The following is a 23,872-nucleotide window of genomic DNA, read 5'->3' on the forward strand; positions in this document are numbered from 1 at the left end:
CACCATCTCCATCGCCTTCGTCGTCGCCGTCGACAGCGTCGCCTTTTGGCTTCAATCTTTTTCATTTTCTGCCACGCGGCGCCACATCACACACAATCTATGCTTAAGACCCAAACTCCGACAGCGTCTTTTGGTCCATAATGGAAATTATTTTTGATTTATGTTGCTCAACCGAAATTTGTCCACCATAAAGAAAATTAATTTTCCTAAGTGCAAAACTGATTTAAGTTTAGCACGAAGGCCGATTTAAAGCCAATATTTCATGAACCAAATGATGAAATATTTGCGCATGAAATGGATTGCACAAAATACCATACATAAAATACAATTTGTGTTACAATTAAAAGGCACATAAATATTAAATAAATACCAGTCATATATTTAAGACTTCATAAATTCAAAATAAATATAAAAAAAAGAGTCTCTTAAAATAAGATGAAAAAGAAAAATAACAAATTAGTTTGGATTATTGAGAACATTTTTATGTGAAATAGTTTATATCTGCTGGTATCAAACAATTTAGTTGTGAAGCGCTCTTTCCAAAGCTTTATTTGTTATTTGATTTATAAAAATATATTAAATAATAATAATAAAAATTGTTAATAAAACTTTAAGCTTTATTAACCAAATCTTAAATAACAACCAAAAATTATATTTAAAATAATTCACACACAAAATAAAAGAGCCTTAAATAAACTAAGTATGTTACAAAACTGAAATCACAACGTAAATGTAAACTGTATGTCAAACTTATCTTTCACAGCATTTGAAGCGCAATCACAGCTCATTAGAAGCTCATTTCGAGAATGCTGGTTGCTGTTTGCCTGACTGTGTGTGTGTGACAAGGACTCTGAAGTAACAAAGTCGTTGTTAAATTGTGCTCGACACATTTGTGCTGCAAGGACCTCATTCATATTTGTGTTTATTTGTTAAATGTTTGGTGAGAATTGCACTTGTGTCACTTGCGCTCCATTTTCTTGGCTCTATCGCTTGGAATTCCTTTTGCCGCACAGCATGCCAGGCATCCTTTTGGTCCTTTGGCAGAACGCATTACACTGTGCACAAAAATGGTGGCGGTTGCACACAAAACTTCCGCCACAACAACAACAAGAAGAAGAAGAAGCCGTAGAAGAAGATGAAAATAAAAATAATAAAGAAATGGGCAACACCGCAGGACTGAAACTCAAACCGAAGCAACTTCCGTTGCACGTCAACAAAAGGCGTGTCGTTGCTGCCGCGGGGAGAAGCAAAGAAGGGGAGGAGGTGTCAGTTTGCGGGGGAAGGATGTGGAAAATAAAATGCGCACAGTGCGAAACTCTTAACATGCAAATGCGTTCGCTCCCCCCTCCCAAAAAAAGTACAAAAAAAAACTTCATGCGACGCCCGCAACAAATTTTTATTTCTTTTTTAATTTGGCACAAAAAAATCTCTCCCTCCCCCCAAAAAAAAAGAGAAGAGAACGTGATATTGAGGCATGCACTGCAGATAAGTGCGCCCAGTTGTGCAGATAGCCACGCCCATTTGGCCGCCAAGGAAAAGTTTTAATTTCAGTTCGTGCACAATTTTTACGACTCTCCCTTCCCCCTTCCCCCATTCCCATTTGTGTGCAACTACGCTGCATGCATCTGCATTTTAATTGCAAATGGAAACAGTTATCTAAATTGGTTAAAATATTAAAACGATACTCGTACGATACATGATGCTTCTCTTTTTTTTTTTTTTTTGTTGAACACTCGGCAACAATCTGTAATGGGAAATTGCTGTGGCTTTTTTGGCTATAGCTCTATGGCTTTAGCCAAGTTGTTCGCACCAGATGCGACAGAGCCCAAAAAATACATTTATATCTGCTATGAAAAGTCCGCTTGAGTTGGCAAAAGAGTCGACAAAGCGATACTCTGTAGTAAAGAATAACTTTACTAATTATTTTAGTGAAAAAGTTTCTTAATGAATCTTGATTTTCTTTGCTCACTTTCAAAGAAAATTTATAATTCGTCAGCTGATCTATTTCCATTCAAGCTGAGTAACTATCTGATGTGTAGTTAGCATAATACTAACATTATTTATATATGAATATCAAAAGGTAACTGTCACTTGATATTATTCAAACTGAATTGCTGAGATAAGCTTAACTCATATTAAATTTGATTTTATAAACTATAAATAAAATCCCAATTTTGAAATGAAATATAAATGAAAGCAGAACTGGCAAAGATAAGTCTTGAAATTATACAACAATTAATTTTCATTATTTATTTATGGATATCTAAAGGTTGCCGACCCTTGATATTATTAAAACTAAAAAATTAATATGTGCTTATCTTATTTTAAAAAATGATTTCAATAATTTTTGGTAACCAAGAAATAAAGTAATATGAAAACCAAAACTTTAAATTCAATTTTAATTTAGGAATAAAATATAAACAAAATTCTAAGGCATTAAGTTGAACTGACTAAAGTTAAATGGTAAAATTATATTACAATTTCTTCAAATGATGCTACCATTTTATAAATAAAATGCTTGTTTTTTGCAGCTAAATTTCGTATGATATAAAACCAAAATTTTATGAGAAAATTAATAAAATAAGTAGTTAAAAAATAAGATGATACAAGATAAATGGAGACTTTAATGTGGCTTTTACCTGGCATTAACATTAAATGGTTATTTATAAGATGAAAATACTTAATGTTACCCTCAACAAATTAAGCTTTACGCTGGATAATTAAACAGTTTTCGTAAGCCTGCTCTGCATATTTTAAAAATGAGACAATAGAATGGCGTTATAAGCCAAATTCGTTGCATACATTTATTTGGTGGAGTGCCAACAAAAAAAAGAATGCTTGCAGCAAGCTGCAAGTGGCATTGCAACGCCCCTTTAAGATGCTTAAGCACTTTTGTGCTGGATAAAGTTTTCGGGTGAAAACGAAGAATATGAGGGAAAAGAGGAGAGAGACACAGACAGGATTTGAATGCAAATCAGTTTTGGTGCTGCTGTTGCGGATGTAGCTGTGGTTGCCTTTTGTTTGCCAATCGCCAGGGCAATTAGTTAAATTTATTATTTGAGCACGCACCGCAACCGCATCAGCATCAGAAGCAACTGCGACTGCGATGAAGAGGACCACGATGAAGAGGATGGCAAATCTGTTGGCCAAAGCCGAAACAGAACCCGAAACTGAAACTGAAACTCAAACTCAAACTCAAACCAGAAGCAATGTGTCAGCGGCAAAGCAGTTTCCATTTGTCTCCTCGCGAAGGGATTAATGACAAGCAGCAACAACAGCAGCCAAGCGACCCCCCCGAGACCGTCCCAAACTTGCCGGGGCATGCATGAAAATTGTCATTGCTCCTGCCACAAGCTCCCTCCCTTCCCCTCTCTCTCCTGCCAACCGCCTCCCGCCTTGTGTCTGGCAAATATTTGGTTTAAAGCAGACGCACGAGGCTAATTCGTTTTTATGCCTGGCGCATTAAACACCATTTTTAAATTATTATTTATTGGCAGCAGGCAAATTGTATTGTTGTTCTTGTTGCTGTTAATACGATTTCATTTTCTTTTTTTTTTTGTTGGCCGGATCTTTTGCTTTTTGCCTTTTGACTGCATTTGACTATAAATTGCGCATCATAAATCAATGGCAAGACTTCAATTAATGTTCCACTAGTCCCATCGATAATTCATTACTAATTTATCTTAACCAGCACACACATACATATGTACATAAAGTATATATATGTATATATAAAGTGAGAGAGAGAGAGAGAGAGGGAAAGCCTGCATTAATTACAATGCAATTACTTATACACACATTGCCTTTATGTATAGTATATGGCCATAATTAGCTTGCCCACTTTATGGATCTCTGTCCATGTGTGAGCCTATATATGTGTATGTGTGTGTTTGGATAGGGGGAGGTAGGCGTGGCAATTAACGTTCACATGTGTTACTTATCAGAGCAAATCATAAGAGCCAAAGAGCTATTAACAAGCTGATAGCAGACAGCTGACTTAACGACTATCTACAAATAAAACACTCTACGAAATAATTTAAGAAACGAGAAAAATGATATGCCTGAAGTATGTGTTAAAGTAAACATAAATAAGATATTAGTTAAATATGTGTTTAAATATAATTTGTGTAAGTGAATAATATAGTTTGGTAATATATTTATACATTTTTATATTTAAAATGTTTATGCAGTTATTTATAAAATTATTATAGTGTTTATCAAAATTTCAAGATTGAAATTTATTACAAACTTTAATTTCTATTAATAATTCGCATTGGTTATTATGTTGTTATTGATGAACAATTATGTTTATCATCCAAATTATTATTGTTATTATATGTTCAACTATTTTTGACGCCTTCGTCATTATTTCAGCTTTATAACTAACAATATCGTTTGTAGTTAATTGCAATATCATGTAAATCATTTGCTAAACTGGTGATTATTTATACTTTTTGGTCAAGCTGTTAAGAACTAAATAATGCCATTTAGAAATGATATTATTATAATATGAATACTAAATTCAACTTCAATTTCATGAAGAGTATTAAGAAAAAAATCTTGAACATACAATTTAACTTAATCTCAATTATAAGTTAAATGAAAATAAATCAATGAAAGGAATCTTTAAAAAAGGGCGCAAATGATCATAACTGATATTCCGCCACAGCAATTCCAACTTTTTGACTGCTAATTTTGTTATAATAAAATTTTTTTATTCACCAAACAATTAATTTGAAAAGATACCTTCATTAAAAAAGGATTCATATAAACAGTTTGTTGTCGTTAAAACACTTTAATAAAATCAGGTTATTGTCTATGATCCTTAACTTGAATATATATTTTTTTACTCGGTTTCATTGCACTCAACTGGCGGGGAATATATATTAGGATATCCTTAAAAGAGCCACTCACCTAATCAAACTGCGTCACTGAGTTGACGATGATGCTGCGTTATCGTTGCTTTCGGGCTTTATTGTGATGACATCTGAATGAATCCGGCAGCCAGCAAGGATCGTAAAACTGCGAGCCAAGCCTTTTTTGTTTACAACTAGAAAATGTGCGAGAAGGCAGCAGCCAGGAGGCAGGAGGCAGAAGTCAGAACGATGGACAACAGTGGCAGCGAGTGGCCATTATCCAAGAGGCAAGCAGCAGGCACATCGTAAACGTCGAGAGCACAATAAAAACAAAACACGCAGTAGCAGCAGCCAGTTGATGTTGTGTGGAGCAGCAGCCAGCAGCCAGCAGCCAGCTGCATCAACGCCGCCACATCCAAAAGTCGAATGAGCGCCAGCGAGGCGCGTGTCTGCATGTGGAGGCGTTCGAAAAGCAGCAGGACCAAAGGACAGCAGCAGACACACGTTGCTCTGGCCGCCTGGAAGTGCTTCCAATGGAAGCCACTCGGAGAGGACACAGACAGCATCCACACAGTGAATGCAACCGTAAACGGCAAAAAGGTAAACAACGATGTGAGAAGCGCATGCGCTCGTTCACAGCCTGGAAAAGACCAAACAGGAGATGCCAGGATGCTAGGATGCCAGGCTGTTGAGCTACACAAGCAACTCTGTGCTGTGCAAAAGAATTCGTTGCCAAAGAAGTTTTACGCTGTAGTGTATTCAGCAATCACCTTTTGCCATTTTCTTTAACAGGGTTGAAAGCAGCATCCACCCTTAAGCTCACGACTGGAGAACAGAGAGCAGAAGAGAGTTCCAATCGACTTTTCCGTCGGGTGGTTGTTGCCATGGAGCAACCCAAAAATAAAATCAATAACGCCGACGTCCATGTTGAAGGCAGACAATGAAATGATGATGCCGACGTCAACGCATCGTAAGGGCGCACGTGTTGTCCTGTCCCTGTCCCTGTCCTCGTCCGCGTCCGCGTCCCAATCTCCCACAGCTCCATTGCTCACTCACTCCAGAACTCTAGAAGCTGCTTGGACAATGTGTGGTGCGTGTGTGCGCTTAGCGGCAACAACACCAATTACAATATAGACAGACATTTAGAGCTGGATTGCATTTACTCGCACTCGCACCCAGACCCCAAGGATGTGCTCAATGTCCTGCCACAGAAATACAGAAGGAGACATCACAATAGAGAGCAAGAGAGAGAGAGAGAGACGCAACCAAAGCCAGCAAAAAAATTGACTATGAAAAATTGTCGAAATGTATTTAGCAACGAGTTTCTAATGGAAACAATTAAGTCATTAGCAAGTGTTGATTTTCATGACTGCCAAGCATGTGTGTGTGTGTGTGTGTGTGAGAGTGTGTGGGAGGAAGGCAGGAACTAATGTGGCAGGACATAATGGACTCGGCATACGCATGGGGACAAAAGCAGCAGACATCGCTCATGCGGATAACTGCTTGCCACATGGCACCCACAACACACACACACACACACTATATAAATGCGGTATATAGTCGCCGCATTTAGTATATACTGCTCGCATTCGGGCCTACACTTAGTATATACTAAGAAGAACCCTACAAAACTGCCAGCAACAGACTCTCCTTTGCTGGGTTGCCTTTACAAATGCCTCGCATTTTTCTCAATTACATTGAACAACTTAGTTTTGCCAGCCTCTTGATCTCTGTATGTGTGTGTGTGAGGCTGCATGTGTGAGTGTGTGTGTCAAGAGGTGAACTGTAGTCCATTTTTAACCATGATTGAAGAGTTAAATGTTGTGGCAGTTTTAGCAGCTTCACTCAGCTTAACATAAATGACACTTAAATAATCTACTGCCCGACCTACTCATATGTTCATGCCTCACTCTGTGGCTGACACGCGGGCAATTGAGGGGGAAAACTTTAGAATATTAAATGTTGTTGAGGGTTCTATTAAACTATGTGGCTTAAAGTTTGGCAAATTTATGCGCACTATCAAAGCAATAGAAACGTATTTAATTACAATAAATAGTTGCAAACTATTGAGATTCTTATAAAAAATTCCATAAATATAAGTTATGGAATCAAATCATAAGGGGAAAGATTTTAACCAAATATTTACTGATTTAAAAATATTAAATTTAAAAAATATTTACTAATTCTGTTAAATTCTAAAAATATTAGAGTATATATTAAATAAATACAATCGATATACTGCTTATATTAAAAGCCAACAGTATACAACTATTAACTCTTGACTCTTTAAATGAAATCCGATAAAAGCTACAAGTGTTTCTGTAAATACAATTTGAGTTAAGTATAATTGCTCATACTATATCTTCAGAAAGATACCAATATTGATATTGTATATTGATTTTAAAATATAATAGTCAATGGTCATTTTAATTTGTTGAAATGTATTCTAGGGTTTTAGACCTCTCTATAAAACATTGTTTCAAATCAAAGCAATTTTTAAACAAACATTAATATCTGTTATAATCATTTAAAAATATATAATATAATTCAATTGCATTACGGGTCTTCTCCAAACTGTGTTTGTTAAAAAATATCAAAATAATTTCAAAGTAAATATTGACTTTAGATATATAGTAATCTAAGAACATAAGAATTCATTGAACTGCATTGAAGGGCTTATCTTACCTTTTCGCTTTTTCTGACTCTTCCTTATCTCCCGTGTAAATATTCTGGAAGAAACCACCAACAACACTCGCAACTTATCAGATATATAAGACAAATTATAAGACTGTATAAGACTTGTGTATATTGTATGTTTATTCATGTATAGATGGATGGTTGGGAAGGGGGGCAGGAAACACGACTGCTATACATGCAAGGCAGTTGGATAGCGAGTTCTTAAGGCACAAGAATTGCGGGAATGGGAGTGGGAGAGGGAGATTGATATAAACTCGTGAATCGTGGGTTAATTGAATTGAATGAATCATTAATAATAAGAAGAACTACAGACCGAGACCGCAGCCAAAGTGGACACAATCCCCGGCCAGACAATTGCCGAAAAAATTAAAGTATTCAAGTCTTTTGCTTTTTTAGTTTACTTTGTGTGTTTTTGTGTGTGTAAGTGTGGGAACATCTGAGGTCCGACTACGATGACGAGGGCACCGGGATGACGGGCTGGAAGAGATGCAGCCTTGCATCGGCATGTCCCAACTTGTTGGTCGCATTGCAATAGTAGTCACCAAAGTCCTCCTCCGAGACGCTATCGATTCGCAACACCGACGTCGTCACCTCCAGCGGCGAAGCCGTGTTCAAGATGCTGTGCCGACGATTCGACTCCAACTGCACTCCATTTCTGAACCACACCACAGTTGGTGCCGGGAATCCCTGAACGGTGCACTCCAGATCCGCGGTATGCGACAACATCTGCGCCACCTTGGGACGACTGACGCCAATCTGGGGACGGAACTCGACCTCCACACGCACCAGACGCTTATCGGGCTGTCCCTCGCCATTCTGGGCAATGCAATAGTAGCCACCGCGATCCAGACGATGCACAGTCTTGATGCGCAACGTCGGCTCATTCAACAGATGTCCGCCCGCCGGCATTATGGCATTATCTACACGTGCCCAGGAGATGGTGGGTGTGGGAAAACCATCGGCATGACAGCTCACCTCCAGCGTTTGACCCTCGGTCACCAGTTGGGTTTGTGGCGTTGAGCCGGCGATCGATGGCGGTGTCTTGATCAGCAGCTTGAGACTCTTCTTTACCGTGCCAGAGGCGGAAACAATCACCTGGCATTCATAGGTGCCCATGTCGCTGGCCTCGATCTTGGCAATGCGAAAGCCGTAGACTCCACTGTCCTTTTCGGTATTCTCCTGCACGCTGACATTATAGCGCTGATCGCGTAGACTGAGAATATTGCGCATGGTCAAAGTCACGGAGCTGGGTTCGGTTTTCACCCAACTAACACTGAGTTGTCCCACGTGCTCCACGGTGCAGTTGAATTCAACACTGTCGCCCACGCTGGCCACCACATCCTGGCTGATGTGACTGATAACGGGCGCAGTGGCCGTTGTAGCTGCAACTGCAATTGAGATCCACAATAGCCACAATAGATAATGCTGACACTTTGTCATGCTTGCTGCTGATAACTTTTTTCACTTTGCGAGTAACACGATTTCGAGTTCGAGTTCAATGCGCCTACAAAATTTGCTTGTGTGCGTTTCACGTTCGACACACGACTGAGATGAGCATCGGCTCTGCGAACTCTGAGCTGCGCTCAAAACGAAGACATTTCGCGTCGTCTTCGGCAACGACTTCGGCATCGGCGTCGGCTGCGACGTTGACTTTGACCGATCGGTTTTTTTGTTTTCTGCTTTCTGCTTTGCTTATCTGCTGCGACAGACAAACACCGAAAACATAGCGAGCTCTCGATCATATCTCTCCTTTGTATTTGTCGCTCTTCTTAGTTGATTTGTTCTCCTTGTTGTCGTTGTTGTTGTTGTTGTTCTTGTTGTTCTTGTCTCGCGGCTCACTTATCAATGACTGCACTCTTCGCCTTCAATTGATTTGTTTTGCTCGACGACTTCCCCCACATGCGTCGACTGCGACGTCGACGGCAACTGCGACTAAGGCGAATGGCCGTTACAAAAAACAGAAAACGCGGGCAAAACGCCTCGAAGAAGAGTCGCGACTCGCGAGCAACTGCACAAAACTGACGCCACAATTTAAATTTGTGACGCCATTTGCCCCTGAAACGTTTAGAAGTTCGTGGAAAGGTAATGCACGCATACACTCTCACGTACACACACACACGCTTACACATACATAAGCGAATACACACGTATACAAGATGATTTATGACATGGCGCAGGGAACAAAGGACGCGACTACAACGAACAACAACAATAATGATGCCGTCTGCTGGAAAGACCTTTCGCCTGTGGAAATGCCAATGCCAGGTCGCGATCCTGCACGGCCACCATAATATGAGTATGTGTGTGTGTATGCTGCATGCCATCTCTTTCGCACAGCGACAGCAACCATCGTTATTAAGCAGAGGCGCGTGCGTGAAACCAGAAAACGGGGGGTGGAAAATCTCGCAACTGTTGAAAACTTCACTTTCCCATTGCGTTGGACTTGAACCTTTGATGCAACTTTAATGTTTTGAAAATAAGTCTGTAATTTAAATTTCAAAATTTAACTGCAGATCATTTTAAATTAAAATAATTGAAGAATTTTTGCTTTCTGCAATTAATTTACATTAAATAATTAAATTAATTAACTAAAAATAAATCTAGAATTATTAGTAACACAATAATTTTAATGGAAAATATATCCAGAAAGTTGACAAACACTATCATGATATAATTTAATTTGAAAATAATAGCAGATATAATATGAGCATACAACAAAAAATTTATAGTACTGTTAAATTATTTATAGTAATACATTAGTATATAAATATTTAAAAACAACAAATAAAATAATGAAACAAATATATATATTTTCTTGTGGCTTTCCAATGGTTTTTCCTTCTCGACGCACTCAATAATAATAATAATAAAATACTTCGAAATCGACACTATAAATAAATCAAATTGTTATTTTCTATAGTTAATTAAAGAGGGGAAACCACCTACTAATGTAATAGAAGCTCATAAATTGGAATATCGGAATCTCCCAGAAATTAGAATTTAAGTTTTTGAACTAAATCAAAACTAAAAATGCATTGCTTTGGATTGTTTAGTTTCATTTACCTTTTTTTATTTGCTAGAAAATTGAATTTTTCAGAAACTAGAATTCGATTTCTAATTTCCGCACGTCTGATGTTATTTGTACTGTGCATTTGTGTTCTAATATACACTAAATAAAAGTGTTTACCTAAAAATATGCTAACTACAATTCTTCTTTTTAATTTCCACCTTTTAAGTGATAGAATCTTCGGTTTCATGTGGCTTTCCAATGGTTTTTCCTGCTCGACGCACTCAAATAGAAATAACGATGGGTGATGTGAGATATTTTACAAGAACAAAAAGCGAGTCTAATGCCACAGTCAGAAAATTAAATCAGATCTTAAAACGTGACTGTGACTTCTGTCCAAATGCGAAGGCGGAATCGGACATGAACACGGAGTCGGAGTCGGAGTCGGAGGTAGGAATAAAGAGGGAGTCGAAGTAGGAGTCGGAGCTGGGAAAGAGACACAGTCGGAGGCTGTGGCAGTCAGCAGATGAAAGTGCATCCTTTATAGAGCAGAGTATAGGAGAGAAGAGCGAACAAGGAGTGCACATTTGAATCAGATAATTGTAAATTGTGTAAAATAATAAATTTCAAGTTAACTATCTGTGGACCGCATAGGGCGCTTCTATTCTAGCATTCCTGCCTCGCTCGCTCTCTCTCTATCTCACTCTCTACTGTCTCTTTCTGTGTGCCCCGCTGTTCCCCGCTTGAATCCTTTGGCTACAACAGATGCAGACAGTCCAAATGCAGTCAGAGTTTGTGGTCGTATTCGTGGCTTTTATCCCAGCAGCAGTTGCAGTTGCAGTTCAGCATTTGGCTCATCATCGATGCTCCTTTCGGATGCGGGTCTTTTGCACACACATACACACACACATATACATATACCAGTTATATATGTGTATATATTCATGCATGCATCCATATCCTTCCAATAGCTGCGAGCTGAGACTGTGTTCACGTTCCCGTTCACGTTCACGAGAGCTCAAGCGGATCTGAAACAGAAAATGTCAAAATTTGTAATTTATTACCCGAATCCTGTTTCTGTCAGTGACTCTTTCGGGGCGGGGGGTTGCCCATAGTCCTTTGTCACACACTGCGTGTGAATTTGTGGCCCAGTGTGCTAGTATGCGCGTGTGTATGTGTGTGTGTCTCCCTTTGGTATGTGCAAATGTTTTGTTTGTTTTTTTGGCTCGCTGCCTGACTGTGAACTGTGAATTGACTTTTGCTGCCAGTTGGCAGAACTACGACACCAACAGTAAGTAAACTGCAAACAGCTCCCATATCTAAAGTCAACACAACATTGATCTGTTACATATTCGGTAAACGGTATTAGCACAATTCACACTGTTCCATAAATTGAGATGCCTTAATGCAAAGCTTGCAAATTGTGTTAGCTGCAACCCAATTTTAAATTTTCTCCCAAATATGGTAAAACACTTAAATACTTATGCGCATTTATTACGAATTTATATTAAATATAACTAGACAAATAAGAAATAATTCAAATATGCGCGCCACCTGCTTGCGCCATCTGCCGTCTACCAGCACAACTAGTTTTACAGCACACACTTGGCCCAGCGCTGTTGTGTAAAAGCGACACCTAGCGGCGTAAGCTTATCATGTGCGACGTTGCCACATGCACGCATTTAATTGTTTCTGTCACGCCATCTGGCCACTCTTTTACACATTCTGTTTTGAATCGTGCTTCGTTGGGCAAGAAATAACGGCGTTTCTCGGACGCGATGCAAAAACGAAAGAAAAATGTGGGAATAATAAATTAAATGTGTTGTTGCAAATGTAACCGGTTACAATATCAATTGCATCGACAAAGTGTCCATTTTTTTTGTTTCTTAAGTGCAACGTGCGAACAATACGAAAGAAAGAAACACAATCAAGGTGGAGTTAATTGCGGAAAATGGCGCAACCGCCGCCGGATCAGAATTTCTATCATCACACACTGCCCCCGCATGCGCATCCACACTCACACCCCCATCCGCACTCACATACGCACGCACACACACAGCATCCACAGCTGCAGTTGCCGCCACAGTTTCGCAATCCCTTCGACTTAGTAAGTGTTCAAGCAAGCAATAACAACAACAGAATCAATAACAATAACAACAACATTTCCGCATCAAGCTGTTCGATGAACGCACGGGCGCCATCAACTATAACTACATACGTCCCTATCTGCCCAACCAAATGCCCAAGCCAGGCAAGTATACGTAAAGTAGAATACAGTGAAAACTCTTCCCCCTTTAAGAGAGAGACTACAAAGAGTTTTCCTACTTGGATTATTTACTGTATTTTTTTGCTTACAGTAGACTGTCGATAATTGCATACACATTTTTAAACCATAAATGTAGTAGGCAAAATAATACAAATCATGTTACGAGTTTCTCACAATCTTATACAATTATGTTTTCTGAGATGTGCCATAAGAAGTAGTTGCAAATATCGACATTTTACTGTATTTGTATTTAATATTAATAACTAATTTATTCCCATACCACATCAGATGAGCTGTCCGACTCTCTGGTGATGCGACGACCTCGACGCACTCGGACCACATTCACCAGCTCCCAGATCGCGGAGCTGGAGCAGCACTTTCTGCAGGGACGCTATCTTACCGCTCCCCGCTTGGCGGATTTGTCGGCCAAATTGGCTTTGGGCACTGCCCAGGTGAAGATCTGGTTCAAGAATCGCCGACGCCGCCATAAAATACAGACAGATCAACACAAGGATCAGTCATACGATGGCATGCCGCTATCGCCATCGCTGCCCAATGCTGGCGCCCACAAAGGCGGCTCCGATGCGGACCCGCCGAGTTTGCAGGCATTGAGCCTTGGCTCTGCCACGTCCAATGCCTTGACGCCCTCGCCCACACCATCGACGCCAACGCCGCATCTTGTGGAGCACTACAGTGAATCCTTCAATGCCTACTATAACTACAACAATTGCCAACCACAGCAACGCAATGTGCATGTCCAATACTCAGCATCAACCGCATCGGCATCGAGTGTGGATCGATCACAGTTCTTTCCCCAGCAACATGGCAATCCACACGTGCAACAACAGCAGCAGCTTCATCAGCAACAGCAGCTACATCAACACCATGTCATGAACCAGCAACAACAACAGCAGCAGCAACAGCAGCAATATCATCATTTTGACTTTCAACAAAAGAATGGCAACGGCTGTCCGGTGCCGCTGCTGAAAGGCGACAACGAGGCCGACTACAATTTCAATGGCTCGTATTATATGCGCTCGTCGGCGCTGCCATTGAACGGCGTCCAGTCTGGCAGCTTGCCAGCCGGCGAGGCTGCTGTTGCTGCTGCTGTCGCTGCGTCTGCGCTCTCGCCCGGCTCCGAGGTCTATGAGCCATTAACACCAAAGAATGACGAAAGTTCTAGTCTATGTGGCGGTGCTCCTGGTGGCAGTGGTGGCGACGCAAGCGGTACCGGCAGCGGTAGCGGCAGCGTTGGCGTCCCCTGTCCCACGGCTGCCGGCGCCGAAGACGACACCGACGACATGGACGATGGATCGACTAAAAAGACGACGACGCTACAGGTGAGCAAACAATGTTATGTGATATGGGAGTGACCTTAAAAGTGTAGTCAGTTAAGCCAAACTATTATGTGCCCTTCTATCTTTTTATGGTTAGTTTTTCTAAAGAAGCACCAGTTCCTAGGCTTTCAAAAAGAAAGTCTATAAGTCCAATATAGTAGATATACATACATACATTCAATAATCTAATATGCTTTTAGAAAGTTAATGTGTCATTTAACTAATCAGAAACTTTCTTATATTTCGAATTTTACACCATCTATTCATGCTTTGGGTTTTCATATAATTGAGGATATGTCAATAACCATCAAAATGCATTTCACAAGTATAAAATGTTCTGTAAAATACAACAAAATTAATTCATTTCGGCGAGAAATAACAAATATTCATTAATATATCATTTTATTCTAAGTATTACAATATTTTTACGATTCTTCTTTAATATACGAAGTAATTTATTACTTATTTCTATACTCTTTAAAGATGATTAATTTTTTAATAACATTCCAATCGCAATGAAATAGTTTTTATCCTATAGCTTAATCAGCGATGTGTATCAAAGGAATTTTAATTTGGTTAGTATGTCATCAAGTGTTATAGTTGAGTGACCCAATTGAAGACGGCTTATTATTTGTCAATGCATTATTTGTTATAAATTAACAAATATTGCACTTTTTTCTAAAATTCTTGTAATTTCTTTTCAACAGAACTTGGAGTCGCAGAAGAGTGACATTGCCGATGAAGACAAATCGTGTGATGACGACAGCGATGTTCTGGGCTCAGGAATACTTGCTGTGGCACGTGGCATTGGATGTGGCAGCAATGGGCGCAGCGCTTTTGGAAAATTCGGAAACCGTTCTCCGCAATCGCCCCCGTTGGCGCCTGCGAATAGCCCGATGGATTCAATGAGTGATTCGAGTCAATATCAATGCACGATGGATACGATAATGCAAGCGTATAATCCACATCGTAATGCCTCTGGCAACACGCAGTTCGCCTACTGCTTCAATTAGGCTTGGACACAGATCGGTCTATAAGTAGAAATTAATATGCAATTGTAAAAACAGAATTTCAATGTTTTGTGACGTTTCTAGTCTTAAGTGGTTCGTTATTTCCTGATTGTACAAAGACTCAAAAATTGTAGATATCTACTCGTAGTAGCCTTTAGTATTTTAAGTAATTTTATATTCTTTTTAATGATTTTACAATGTTAACTTAAGTCGTTGCTGCAGACTTCAATGCATTTTGTAACGATTTTGTACAGAAACCTCATTTTGAATACGTTCGCTTTGTTCTCAACTCTGACTGACTGGATATTGCCCAAAAGCCCAACAATGCCCACTTAGTCACTGTCGAGACAAATATGGGCTTTAGTGAACGCAATCCATATGAAGTTTCTTAATATAATTCCCATCTTAAATGCAATACTCTTTACATAACTCGATCGAATTGGCATAGCCTAAAAACTGAACTGATCGAAATGAAAAATGTTTCTCTTCCTGATAATTGCACATCAAGTTGCTATTATCAGTCGAAGATTGAACTTTTAAACAATAATATTTATCAGAATATTGTTATACTAAGCTATGCCATGGTTTCATATGGCATTTTAACATTTCTTGCGCAAGAATTGTTTAAAAATTGCATTTGATAACGTGAAATCAACTCGATTCGGTTATGCAAAAAGTTTTATATTTAACTAGTGGAATTTTAGTAGCTTACCTTGTTTGAAATGCATTGAACTCAGTTAAAATAAATATTTGCAATGGTGTACCTTTAAAATTAAGTATTGATCTGTTTAATATAGTCTATTTGAGAATATACAATTTTTATATATTGAGCAAAATTGTTCCCAAAGATTTAAATATTTCATTAAAGGATTGAACAAACCACAAAGTCGGTGTACTTTTTAATTTGGTGACTATTTTAGATTACAAATTTGGTAATTGTATTTAATTGAGTTCAAATATTTTTGACAATTTAGAAAGCTTAAAGAATGTCTTATTAGGAATTATAGCTAAGCATGTATATTAAGTTTTAAGTTATCTATTCTATTTAATAATGTATTCTATACTAAAATTGGTATGTTAAGGATATGCTAGGATTCAAATATAAGGTATTCCATATATGTATGTAAATATGTAGTCAAATTGCGGAATGGCGATGAACGGAAAACGTGGCTGGTTTTTCCGAAAATCTTATGAATTTAAAAAGGAAAAAGGAGACTAGTGGAAACGAAAATATGCTTTATGATCGACAGGCACATGTGAGTAATAAAATCCGATCCGCGAATTTTCTGCGAAAAGCGCATAATAAAATGTTGCACTTAATTCCCGGTGAAGCCACCAGGTGCCTATGTCTTCTACCTGTGATCTGAACTATTTAGGTAGGCTGATCTACCCAATTCCTGACCGGGTGTCTTCTGTCTCTAGTTATGGCTGCCTCCGAGAGGCGCCGCGGATGTACGAAGCAGGCAACTTGTTGCTTCACTTTTCTTTGATATAAAATGTGGAAAATCCAACATTTGCATGAACGAATGAAACGTGGGTTTCTCCCAAATTCACAATTTTATTGACTCGTTTCCTAAAGGAACTAAGTAAACACATAGTAATGACATGTTTATAGTTGGATGAACTTTGAAGGGGGGGCGCGATAAGTTACACAGAGTTCATCGCAAATATGTAACGTTTTATATACATTTTAAAGTAATTTAAAATGTAATATTTTATTTTTAATTTAATTATTTTTATATTATATTATATTATCATTTATTTTGATAATTTGGGTTAACACAAATATGTATGTCAAATCAGTTTAGTTTAATTGACTTTATTAATTTCCATACTAGTGCAAAGAACTGAATTTTATTAAATATGACTAATTGACAAATGGTTTTTATTATAATTATATTTCAAAGATCAATCTTTACCAAAATATTCAAAACATAATACTAAGTAAGTTAAACTTTTAAGTACTTTTTATTTTAAAATATTAAAATATCTTTTTTAACAATAATAATTTAATAAGATTAACAATTAAACAATTTAATAAAATTTTCAAACAGTTTCCCATATCAAAAATTGAATCACAGTAATCCGTATTATAAAGTTTGAAGTTTTGTAATTACATCCTGAAATATTAAATGACATTTTTAACAGTTCGCCATCCCCGAAATTAGATATCTGTCATATTCATAGAGAAAGTTCTATCAAAAATATTTGTTTTGATTTGATATTAAAATATGTTACTTTATTTGAAGAGATGTAATGTTAATATGGCTTCATCTTTAGAGACCCATATAAACAGTGGAAACAAATCTTTTCTTTTCAGATAGAATTCGAAAAGAAAACATTTAGACAACTACTAATAAAGGTGCCATACAAAAGTGTATACATGGCTATTTTATTTGCTTAACTAATGCACTTAAACGCTCATGAGTAAGATCCTGAGATCATAAGCTGCGTCTGTAGAAACTGTACGGGATTCATGCGTTATGACTTTGTCTTTGTTCTGGCAATTTTTAGTAAATTCCGCGAAGTAGCAAATCCGATAGCGCCAGTAATAAAATTTTGCGAGCTCTGTCGAATTTGCAGGTGTGGTGAGCTGGGCGCCGGCGCAGCACAAGAAGACAAGGATAGCAAGCAAAAGAGAGTGAGAGAGGGAGTTAAAGGAGGAAGACAGTCGTCTAGGTTGTCGTCGCATTGTGTGTCTGTCACACAAATAAAGTCATAAACTGTTAAATCAAGCATAAAACCCTCGAAATATCCTTTTTCGCAGTGTTTCGCGTTCAATGCATTATGCATGTCCTTGGAATAGAACTCACTTTCCTTGCTTCCGATGTCGTTGTCGCTGTCGCTGTCTTTGTCGCTGCCACAGGTGCTACAAGTTGGACAACACAAACAGATCATCATCAGTTATGGACAGCCGTCTGTCTAAGTCTATATGCATACCTGTAGCTCAACTATACAGCATGTCCTGCGACAGGACTCACGTAATGTAAAAATCCTCGCCTAGCCGGATTTCGATCAAAACAAGCCTCTAGATTGCCCCTGCCATGGACTTGGCTAGTCGTCGTGGTGCCAGACGTAGACGAAGCGTCAGCGAAAGAGACGGAAACACTCAGACAGAGGGAGATAGACATAGAGACAGAGACAGACGTCGTCATCGTCGATCGTCGGATTTATGGCTGCGTGCGCGAGTTTAGGCAAATTTCGGTGTATGGATTTTTGGCAAACCTGCCGACTGACTGATTTGCCTACCTAGCCGACTATATATTGCAGTGGTGCTGGCCGAAAGGACATCACTATTGATTTGGACACGTCAAGAGCAACACACGAGATGTCATCCGTCATGCATTACTATCCAGTGCACCAGCCAAAGATGAACGCTTTCCCAGCACCCGTGGTTAAGTACAGCGATGTAAGTAAAACATTTAAATACATACCGCTCGATGGTTAACTAACTCTACTCTACTATACTCCATAGTTAATCTACAACCATCATCACAGTGCACCACAATCCTTGCCACAATCCCAGCAACCACTTCCAGTTGCCACACTGCCCACCTATCAGCATTCGATGGCGCCTACTGTGCTACCCATGTCCATTGCTGAACAGCCTGGCCAGCAGCTGTCCTCCGACGAGAATATGCCACTTCAGCCAGCCCAGGAGCAGCGTGTCAAGTTGAAGCGTTCTCGTACCGCATTCACTAGCGTCCAGCTGGTGGAGTTGGAGCATGAGTTCAAGACCAACATGTATCTGTATAGAACACGTCGCATTGAGATTGCTCAGCGACTGTCGCTGTGTGAGCGTCAGGTGAAGATCTGGTTCCAGAATCGACGCATGAAGTTCAAGAAGGACATTCAAGGACACCGTCAACGCGATGCCAAACCCAATGCAAAGTTGACACAGCCACAAACTGAACAAAGTGCTCATCGCGGCATCGTGCAGCGTCTGATGTCCTATTCTCAGGATCCGACTGCAGAGAAACGTTCAGCCCCAGCTGCCGCAGCAGCAACAACTGTTGCTCCCGCTCAATCGAATGCTGCTCCAATGCCAGTGACCATGCCAATGGCTAATCCAAACTACTATGGCCAACTTAACCCCAAACCGAAGCCACAAACTATGCCCAGCAGCTCGGCGGATCTCAGTGAAATTCTTGAACATCTCGCCCAGACAACAACAGCTCCAACGAGCAACGCTTTGCCAGCGAGCAACGCTTCATCCGGACACTATTCATACAATGTGGATCTGGTGCTGCAGAGCATCAAGCAGGAGCTGGAGGAAGCTGCTCAGGCCTGGTCCAAGTCCAACTCAGCTGGGCTCAACACTCAGACCACACATTCTAATGAACAGAGTGTCATGCATCCCAGCTCATCCATTTCGATGAATCTACAGTGGGGTGAACCCGTGGCCAAGTCCAGGAAACTGAGCGTTTCTCACATGAATCCTTGCTCTGCTTTTGACTACCACAATTGATTTGAAATGCTTTTTTTTTATTAATTTTTTTTATACCAACCGTATGTGTGTGTGTGTAGATTTAAGCTATAGATCCTAAGTAATCGTCCCTGGTATAAGAAATATTCCCAAGCCGACGTAAAAGGCAGCCCCAACTCAGTGAAACAATCAAACAAGAAAAGCTCTTAACTCTCAATGTTCCTACTACTTAGTAACACATACCCAATCTTTAGAATAATTACTATATATAAACTTTTATATAAATAAAGCAAATATTGCCATAACAAAAAGTAAACAATTAATCTTATCAATCGCATTTCTGTTAGTTGCAACTTCAGAAAGGTACATTACAAGATTATCATTCTACAAAAAAATAATATTGTTCTAAATAAGTAATACAATTTATTTTATCTACTTCACAATCTTTAAGAAAACTTTACCCCAAAAATGGTTTGGAATCAATAAAGCAAATACTTCCCCAAAAAATAATGAACAGATAAATTAGTTTTTCGAATTCTTGTGAGTTGAGAAATTGCAAAATTGAATTGAATTAGTCATTTATAAAATATATTAGGATGTCTGACTTTTTTCCCTCTTTTAAGTAATTTAATTAATTCCATTTTTGTATGTAGAGCAAAAAGATTTTTGCATGAAGGGGTGAAACCCCTTTACTACCTAATATGAGAAATTTCCCTTATAACTCATACCCCATGGAATGTGTGTTTTGTATATGTTTGATATTAAATGCATCAACCGCAACAACAAGGTATCCATCATGGCCAATGTCAAACTGAAATGAGCCAAGAAAAAGAGTTCATTTTTTGTGGCATACTTAAGCCACTCGCCCCAGTTGGCTGCGTTTTCACTTTTGCATTTAATGTGCTGCTTGCGGCTTGAGGGTCAAGTCGAGGAATTCGATGCTGCTAAAGTCAAATGCCGGCTTGGCCCAAGTGACCAGCTATTAATGCGAGAAAAGTGTCAACCGCATTTGCCAGGAACAGTCCGAGTCCCTGGTCCAGTGGTCATCTTGGAAATGCCAAGCGATAGAAAAAGAGAGAGAGAGAGAAAGAGGAGTATGGGAAGTGCTCGACGATTTGATTTATGGATATTTAACCGCACACATTACTTGTACTCGTGTTGTTTGGGACACTTGTTTTGGGCGGCGGCTGGACGACGTCTTTGCCTGAACTTGCCCCCAAGGAATGTGAAGGAGAACAGGCACAGAGCCAGAGAGAGAGAGAGAGGGTGAGAGAGTGAGAGAGTGAGAGACAGGGACAAGGACAGGGGCATACACATGCCGCAAAACACATTTAGTTACTCCGGCTTGAAGTGACTTTTGGGTTAGGGTTAGCTCTGGTGTGTCAAATTGCTTCCCCTGGGAGGAAATTGTCGGTGCGGAAATAGTGCCCAAGAAGCTGTGTGCTGTGTGTGAGTGGAAAAGGGGAAAAGGGGCAAATCGGAGGGTGGCACCTTGGCATTTTCATGCGCATTGTTGACATTTCCGAGCATGTGTCAGACTGCGTTTTGCGGTGTAGTCGTAGCCGCGGGCGGGCCAAGTCCTTGACATCACATGTCCTGCGCGATGTTGCTGCCATAATGAATATAGATGTGATTTCGGCTTCAAAGGAAAAGGCGTTGCAAGTGTGGGTGTGGCTAATCGTCTGGCAATAAACGCAGCTAATCAAAGGCGCATAAAAAAATCAGTGAAAGACTGAGTTGCAATTACGCCAAAATGCCATTGTAATAAACATGTCCAACAGATTGTTTCAATTGTTGTTGCTTCTTTATGCACAGAATACAAACAAAATATACAGCTCAATCATTTCGCAGCACTCGCGATATTGCTGCTGCCATTGCGCCATCGTCAGTCTGCTGATGACATTGGCAAACGCCAACTTCCTTTCTTGGCCTGGTCATAACAATAAATTCCCAACCGCACAGCATTCTTGCCTCCCCCTCCGCCCCTTTTCTTATGTTTGCAGAAGCGACACAACCAAATGGTTTCTTGTTAATTAAATTAAATATTCACTTGCCTCTTTCTCTGCTCCATTACTGGGCAGAAGGTACTCGCTTTTTGCCGGCCCAAAATACAGCAACCGCAACATTTTCTAATTAGATTGAATCTATAATTTTTATGGCTAATCGCATTGCGCGTTTTGCATTTGCACTGAATTTTGAATTTGCGGCTTTCCACGACTTTTCACAGCTTTCACGTCTCTCTGGCCAATTATTTTCGAAGCATTGCGACGAATTAACAAATCTGCGGGAAATGCGTTTTCTGTGCAAATGAAACGAGTTCTTCAGCAACTCGCATCCATAATAAATTAATTGAGTTGGTTTTCTTGGGCCAGCCAAATGAATTTTACTTAAGATTACCATAGTTATCTTCTATGATATTTACTTCGCCTATAATATGCTATCGTTAGACGCAGCTGCCGAGTTGAATAGTTATTCATTTGTGATGGAATATAATCAAAATAAATAGTAGTAAAATTTGCTTTATTGTATGTCCATCACAAATGTACTATATGTTATAGTGCAGAGCAAATTCTTTAAGTTCTTTCATATGATTTTGAGTTGAGACTTTTTGGAAAAGTAATAAACTGAAAAGTATTTCTAGTTTTGTATCTCTTTATATTTTTTTTATTTTAATTTCATTATTCTTTATTTATTATTTATTTGGTTGCGATCAGATAAGTATTATAGAAGTTATTAAAGAAGTTCTTTTGTATGGGCCTACTTACTATTGGTCTTATCTAGTAGATTAGCTGACAGTCTGGTATATTTTGCACTGTATGGTATTTTAAATGAACAACTTTATCAACATACCAAAAAAAGGGAACCACACTCTAGAGAAACACTTTCTTTGTTGTTTTTATTCGTTTGGTTTACTTTGTGGTATTTTTTATTTTATTTCATTGATATATTAGGTTAGTGTTAGTCCTAGTTCCCAGCTTAGTCTTGGCGGATGATAAGTGATATGGAATTAGACCTACATTACTGAATTTCAATCGCATATCATTCTAGACTGGTTCACTTGACAATGGGTTCAGTGCTCGCTGTGCATAATTTGCGATGTGTGTGTGGTTGGTTAGTCGGTGGGCAGGGGAATGAAATATTTCCGAATTTTTAGCACGTTTAAACGTTATGACATTTCACAGACGTGTTAGTCCCTCAACGCCGCCAATATGGCAACACCTGTCGTATAAACAGGCCAAATGTGAGCCCCCTTTGTCCCCACCTCCTTTTCCTCCTCTAACAGCCTGGCAGAAAAAAAGAAGTTTTTTTTCAGCTCACCAAAAATTGCACGTGGCAAAATATTGGAATGCGAGTGTGTCTGTGTGTGTTGGTGTGTATCCTTATGTAGTACACGAAAGCATGGTTAAGGTGGCTTTGCCCTGCTGTTGTTTGCCGCACAAAAAAATAGTGAACCAAGTGCCAAGGTAGACATTCCTGTCGGAGAGTTCTGCTCCGGCTGTTGTTTTGTATTCCGCAGCGGATTTTGTGCAAAATGAGCGCGTGAAAAAAATCACTTTAACGTTTGAATGCCAATTGAGGGCTAGGCAAAAAAGAAAGGAAGCAAGGAAGGGGAAGCACAACTGTTTTAGTCCTTGTGAATGCCCTGGGCAAGTACAGAAGATGCTCTGCCACACATATCCACATCTTTTTGGGAGCAATACAAACGCATTATTGTTGTGCTTGAATCATGGCACAAAGCCGTGAGGCTGTTGGAAGCATCTGTTGCTGTTTTGCTGTTGCTTTTGCTGTTGCCCAACTCTTCATATCTTGGGCCAGAAACAATGTGCGACACAATTTGAATATTTGATTATGGCAGATCATATTGACATCTAATTTATAGCTAATCGATGGAATCATTAGATGAGAGATTCTATGAAAAATCACAGGATAAATCTGGGTGAAATTCTATACACAATTTATGAAGAACATTTGTTAACATTTCCACAACAAGGAAATGTTTAAAGTAAAACTTTGTTGGTCTCTCAGTCTATAAACTACATAATGATATCTGCTTTAGTTTAGTATTTTGATCGTATTATGTTAGTATTTATTTTTGTACTACAAGTATCTCTAAATCACTTCTATCACACAACTATGTATCTCATATCATAACTTTAATTTGAAATACTTCTTTATAGCGGAAGGGGTAAACAGCCCTTTTCCTTATATCATATCAGCAGCCTGCAACATCTGCAACACGCCGCGTTTGCTGACCTCCCAAAAAGGATATGCT

The 23,872-nt window shown here is 39.2% G+C and overlaps 3 protein-coding genes across 3 annotated transcripts; 2 read left to right on the forward strand and 1 right to left on the reverse strand.

The window, feature by feature from the left end:
- Nucleotides 1-7,655: 7,655 nt before the first annotated feature.
- LOC133836350 (protein amalgam) lies at nucleotides 7,656-9,113 on the reverse strand. Its single transcript, XM_062266797.1, has one exon. The coding sequence runs from the start codon at nucleotides 8,991-8,993 to the stop codon at nucleotides 8,001-8,003; it is 993 nt and encodes a 330-aa protein (XP_062122781.1). The 5' UTR covers nucleotides 8,994-9,113; the 3' UTR covers nucleotides 7,656-8,000.
- Nucleotides 9,114-12,327: 3,214 nt separating this feature from the next.
- Nucleotides 12,328-16,057, forward strand: LOC133836349 (homeotic protein bicoid). The gene is made up of 4 exons (XM_062266796.1): nucleotides 12,328-12,667; nucleotides 12,736-12,811; nucleotides 13,115-14,166; nucleotides 14,871-16,057. The coding sequence occupies exons 1-4, from the start codon at nucleotides 12,512-12,514 to the stop codon at nucleotides 15,174-15,176; spliced, it is 1,590 nt and encodes a 529-aa protein (XP_062122780.1). The 5' UTR covers nucleotides 12,328-12,511; the 3' UTR covers nucleotides 15,177-16,057.
- Nucleotides 16,058-18,501: 2,444 nt separating this feature from the next.
- LOC133838716 (protein zerknuellt) lies at nucleotides 18,502-19,641 on the forward strand. The gene is made up of 2 exons (XM_062269909.1): nucleotides 18,502-18,582; nucleotides 18,649-19,641. Exons 1-2 carry the CDS (start codon nucleotides 18,502-18,504, stop codon nucleotides 19,639-19,641), a joined length of 1,074 nt encoding a protein of 357 aa, XP_062125893.1.
- Nucleotides 19,642-23,872: the final 4,231 nt, after the last annotated feature.

This window comes from Drosophila sulfurigaster, chromosome 2R (assembly GCF_023558435.1).
Source record: "Drosophila sulfurigaster albostrigata strain 15112-1811.04 chromosome 2R, ASM2355843v2, whole genome shotgun sequence".
Lineage (NCBI taxonomy): Eukaryota > Metazoa > Arthropoda > Insecta > Diptera > Drosophilidae > Drosophila > Drosophila sulfurigaster.

Coding starts and splice junctions, on each gene's coding strand:
- LOC133836350 (XM_062266797.1), bottom strand. CDS start 8,993: ATGACAAAGTGTCAGCATTATCTATTGTGGCTATTGTGGATCTCAATT.
- LOC133836349 (XM_062266796.1), top strand. CDS start 12,512: ATGGCGCAACCGCCGCCGGATCAGAATTTCTATCATCACACACTGCCC. Junction 12,668..12,735: donor TTCGCAATCCCTTCGACTTA/GTAAGTGTTCAA, acceptor TTCCGCATCAAG/CTGTTCGATGAACGCACGGG. Junction 12,812..13,114: donor CAACCAAATGCCCAAGCCAG/GCAAGTATACGT, acceptor ATACCACATCAG/ATGAGCTGTCCGACTCTCTG.
- LOC133838716 (XM_062269909.1), top strand. CDS start 18,502: ATGTCATCCGTCATGCATTACTATCCAGTGCACCAGCCAAAGATGAAC. Junction 18,583..18,648: donor CCGTGGTTAAGTACAGCGAT/GTAAGTAAAACA, acceptor TATACTCCATAG/TTAATCTACAACCATCATCA.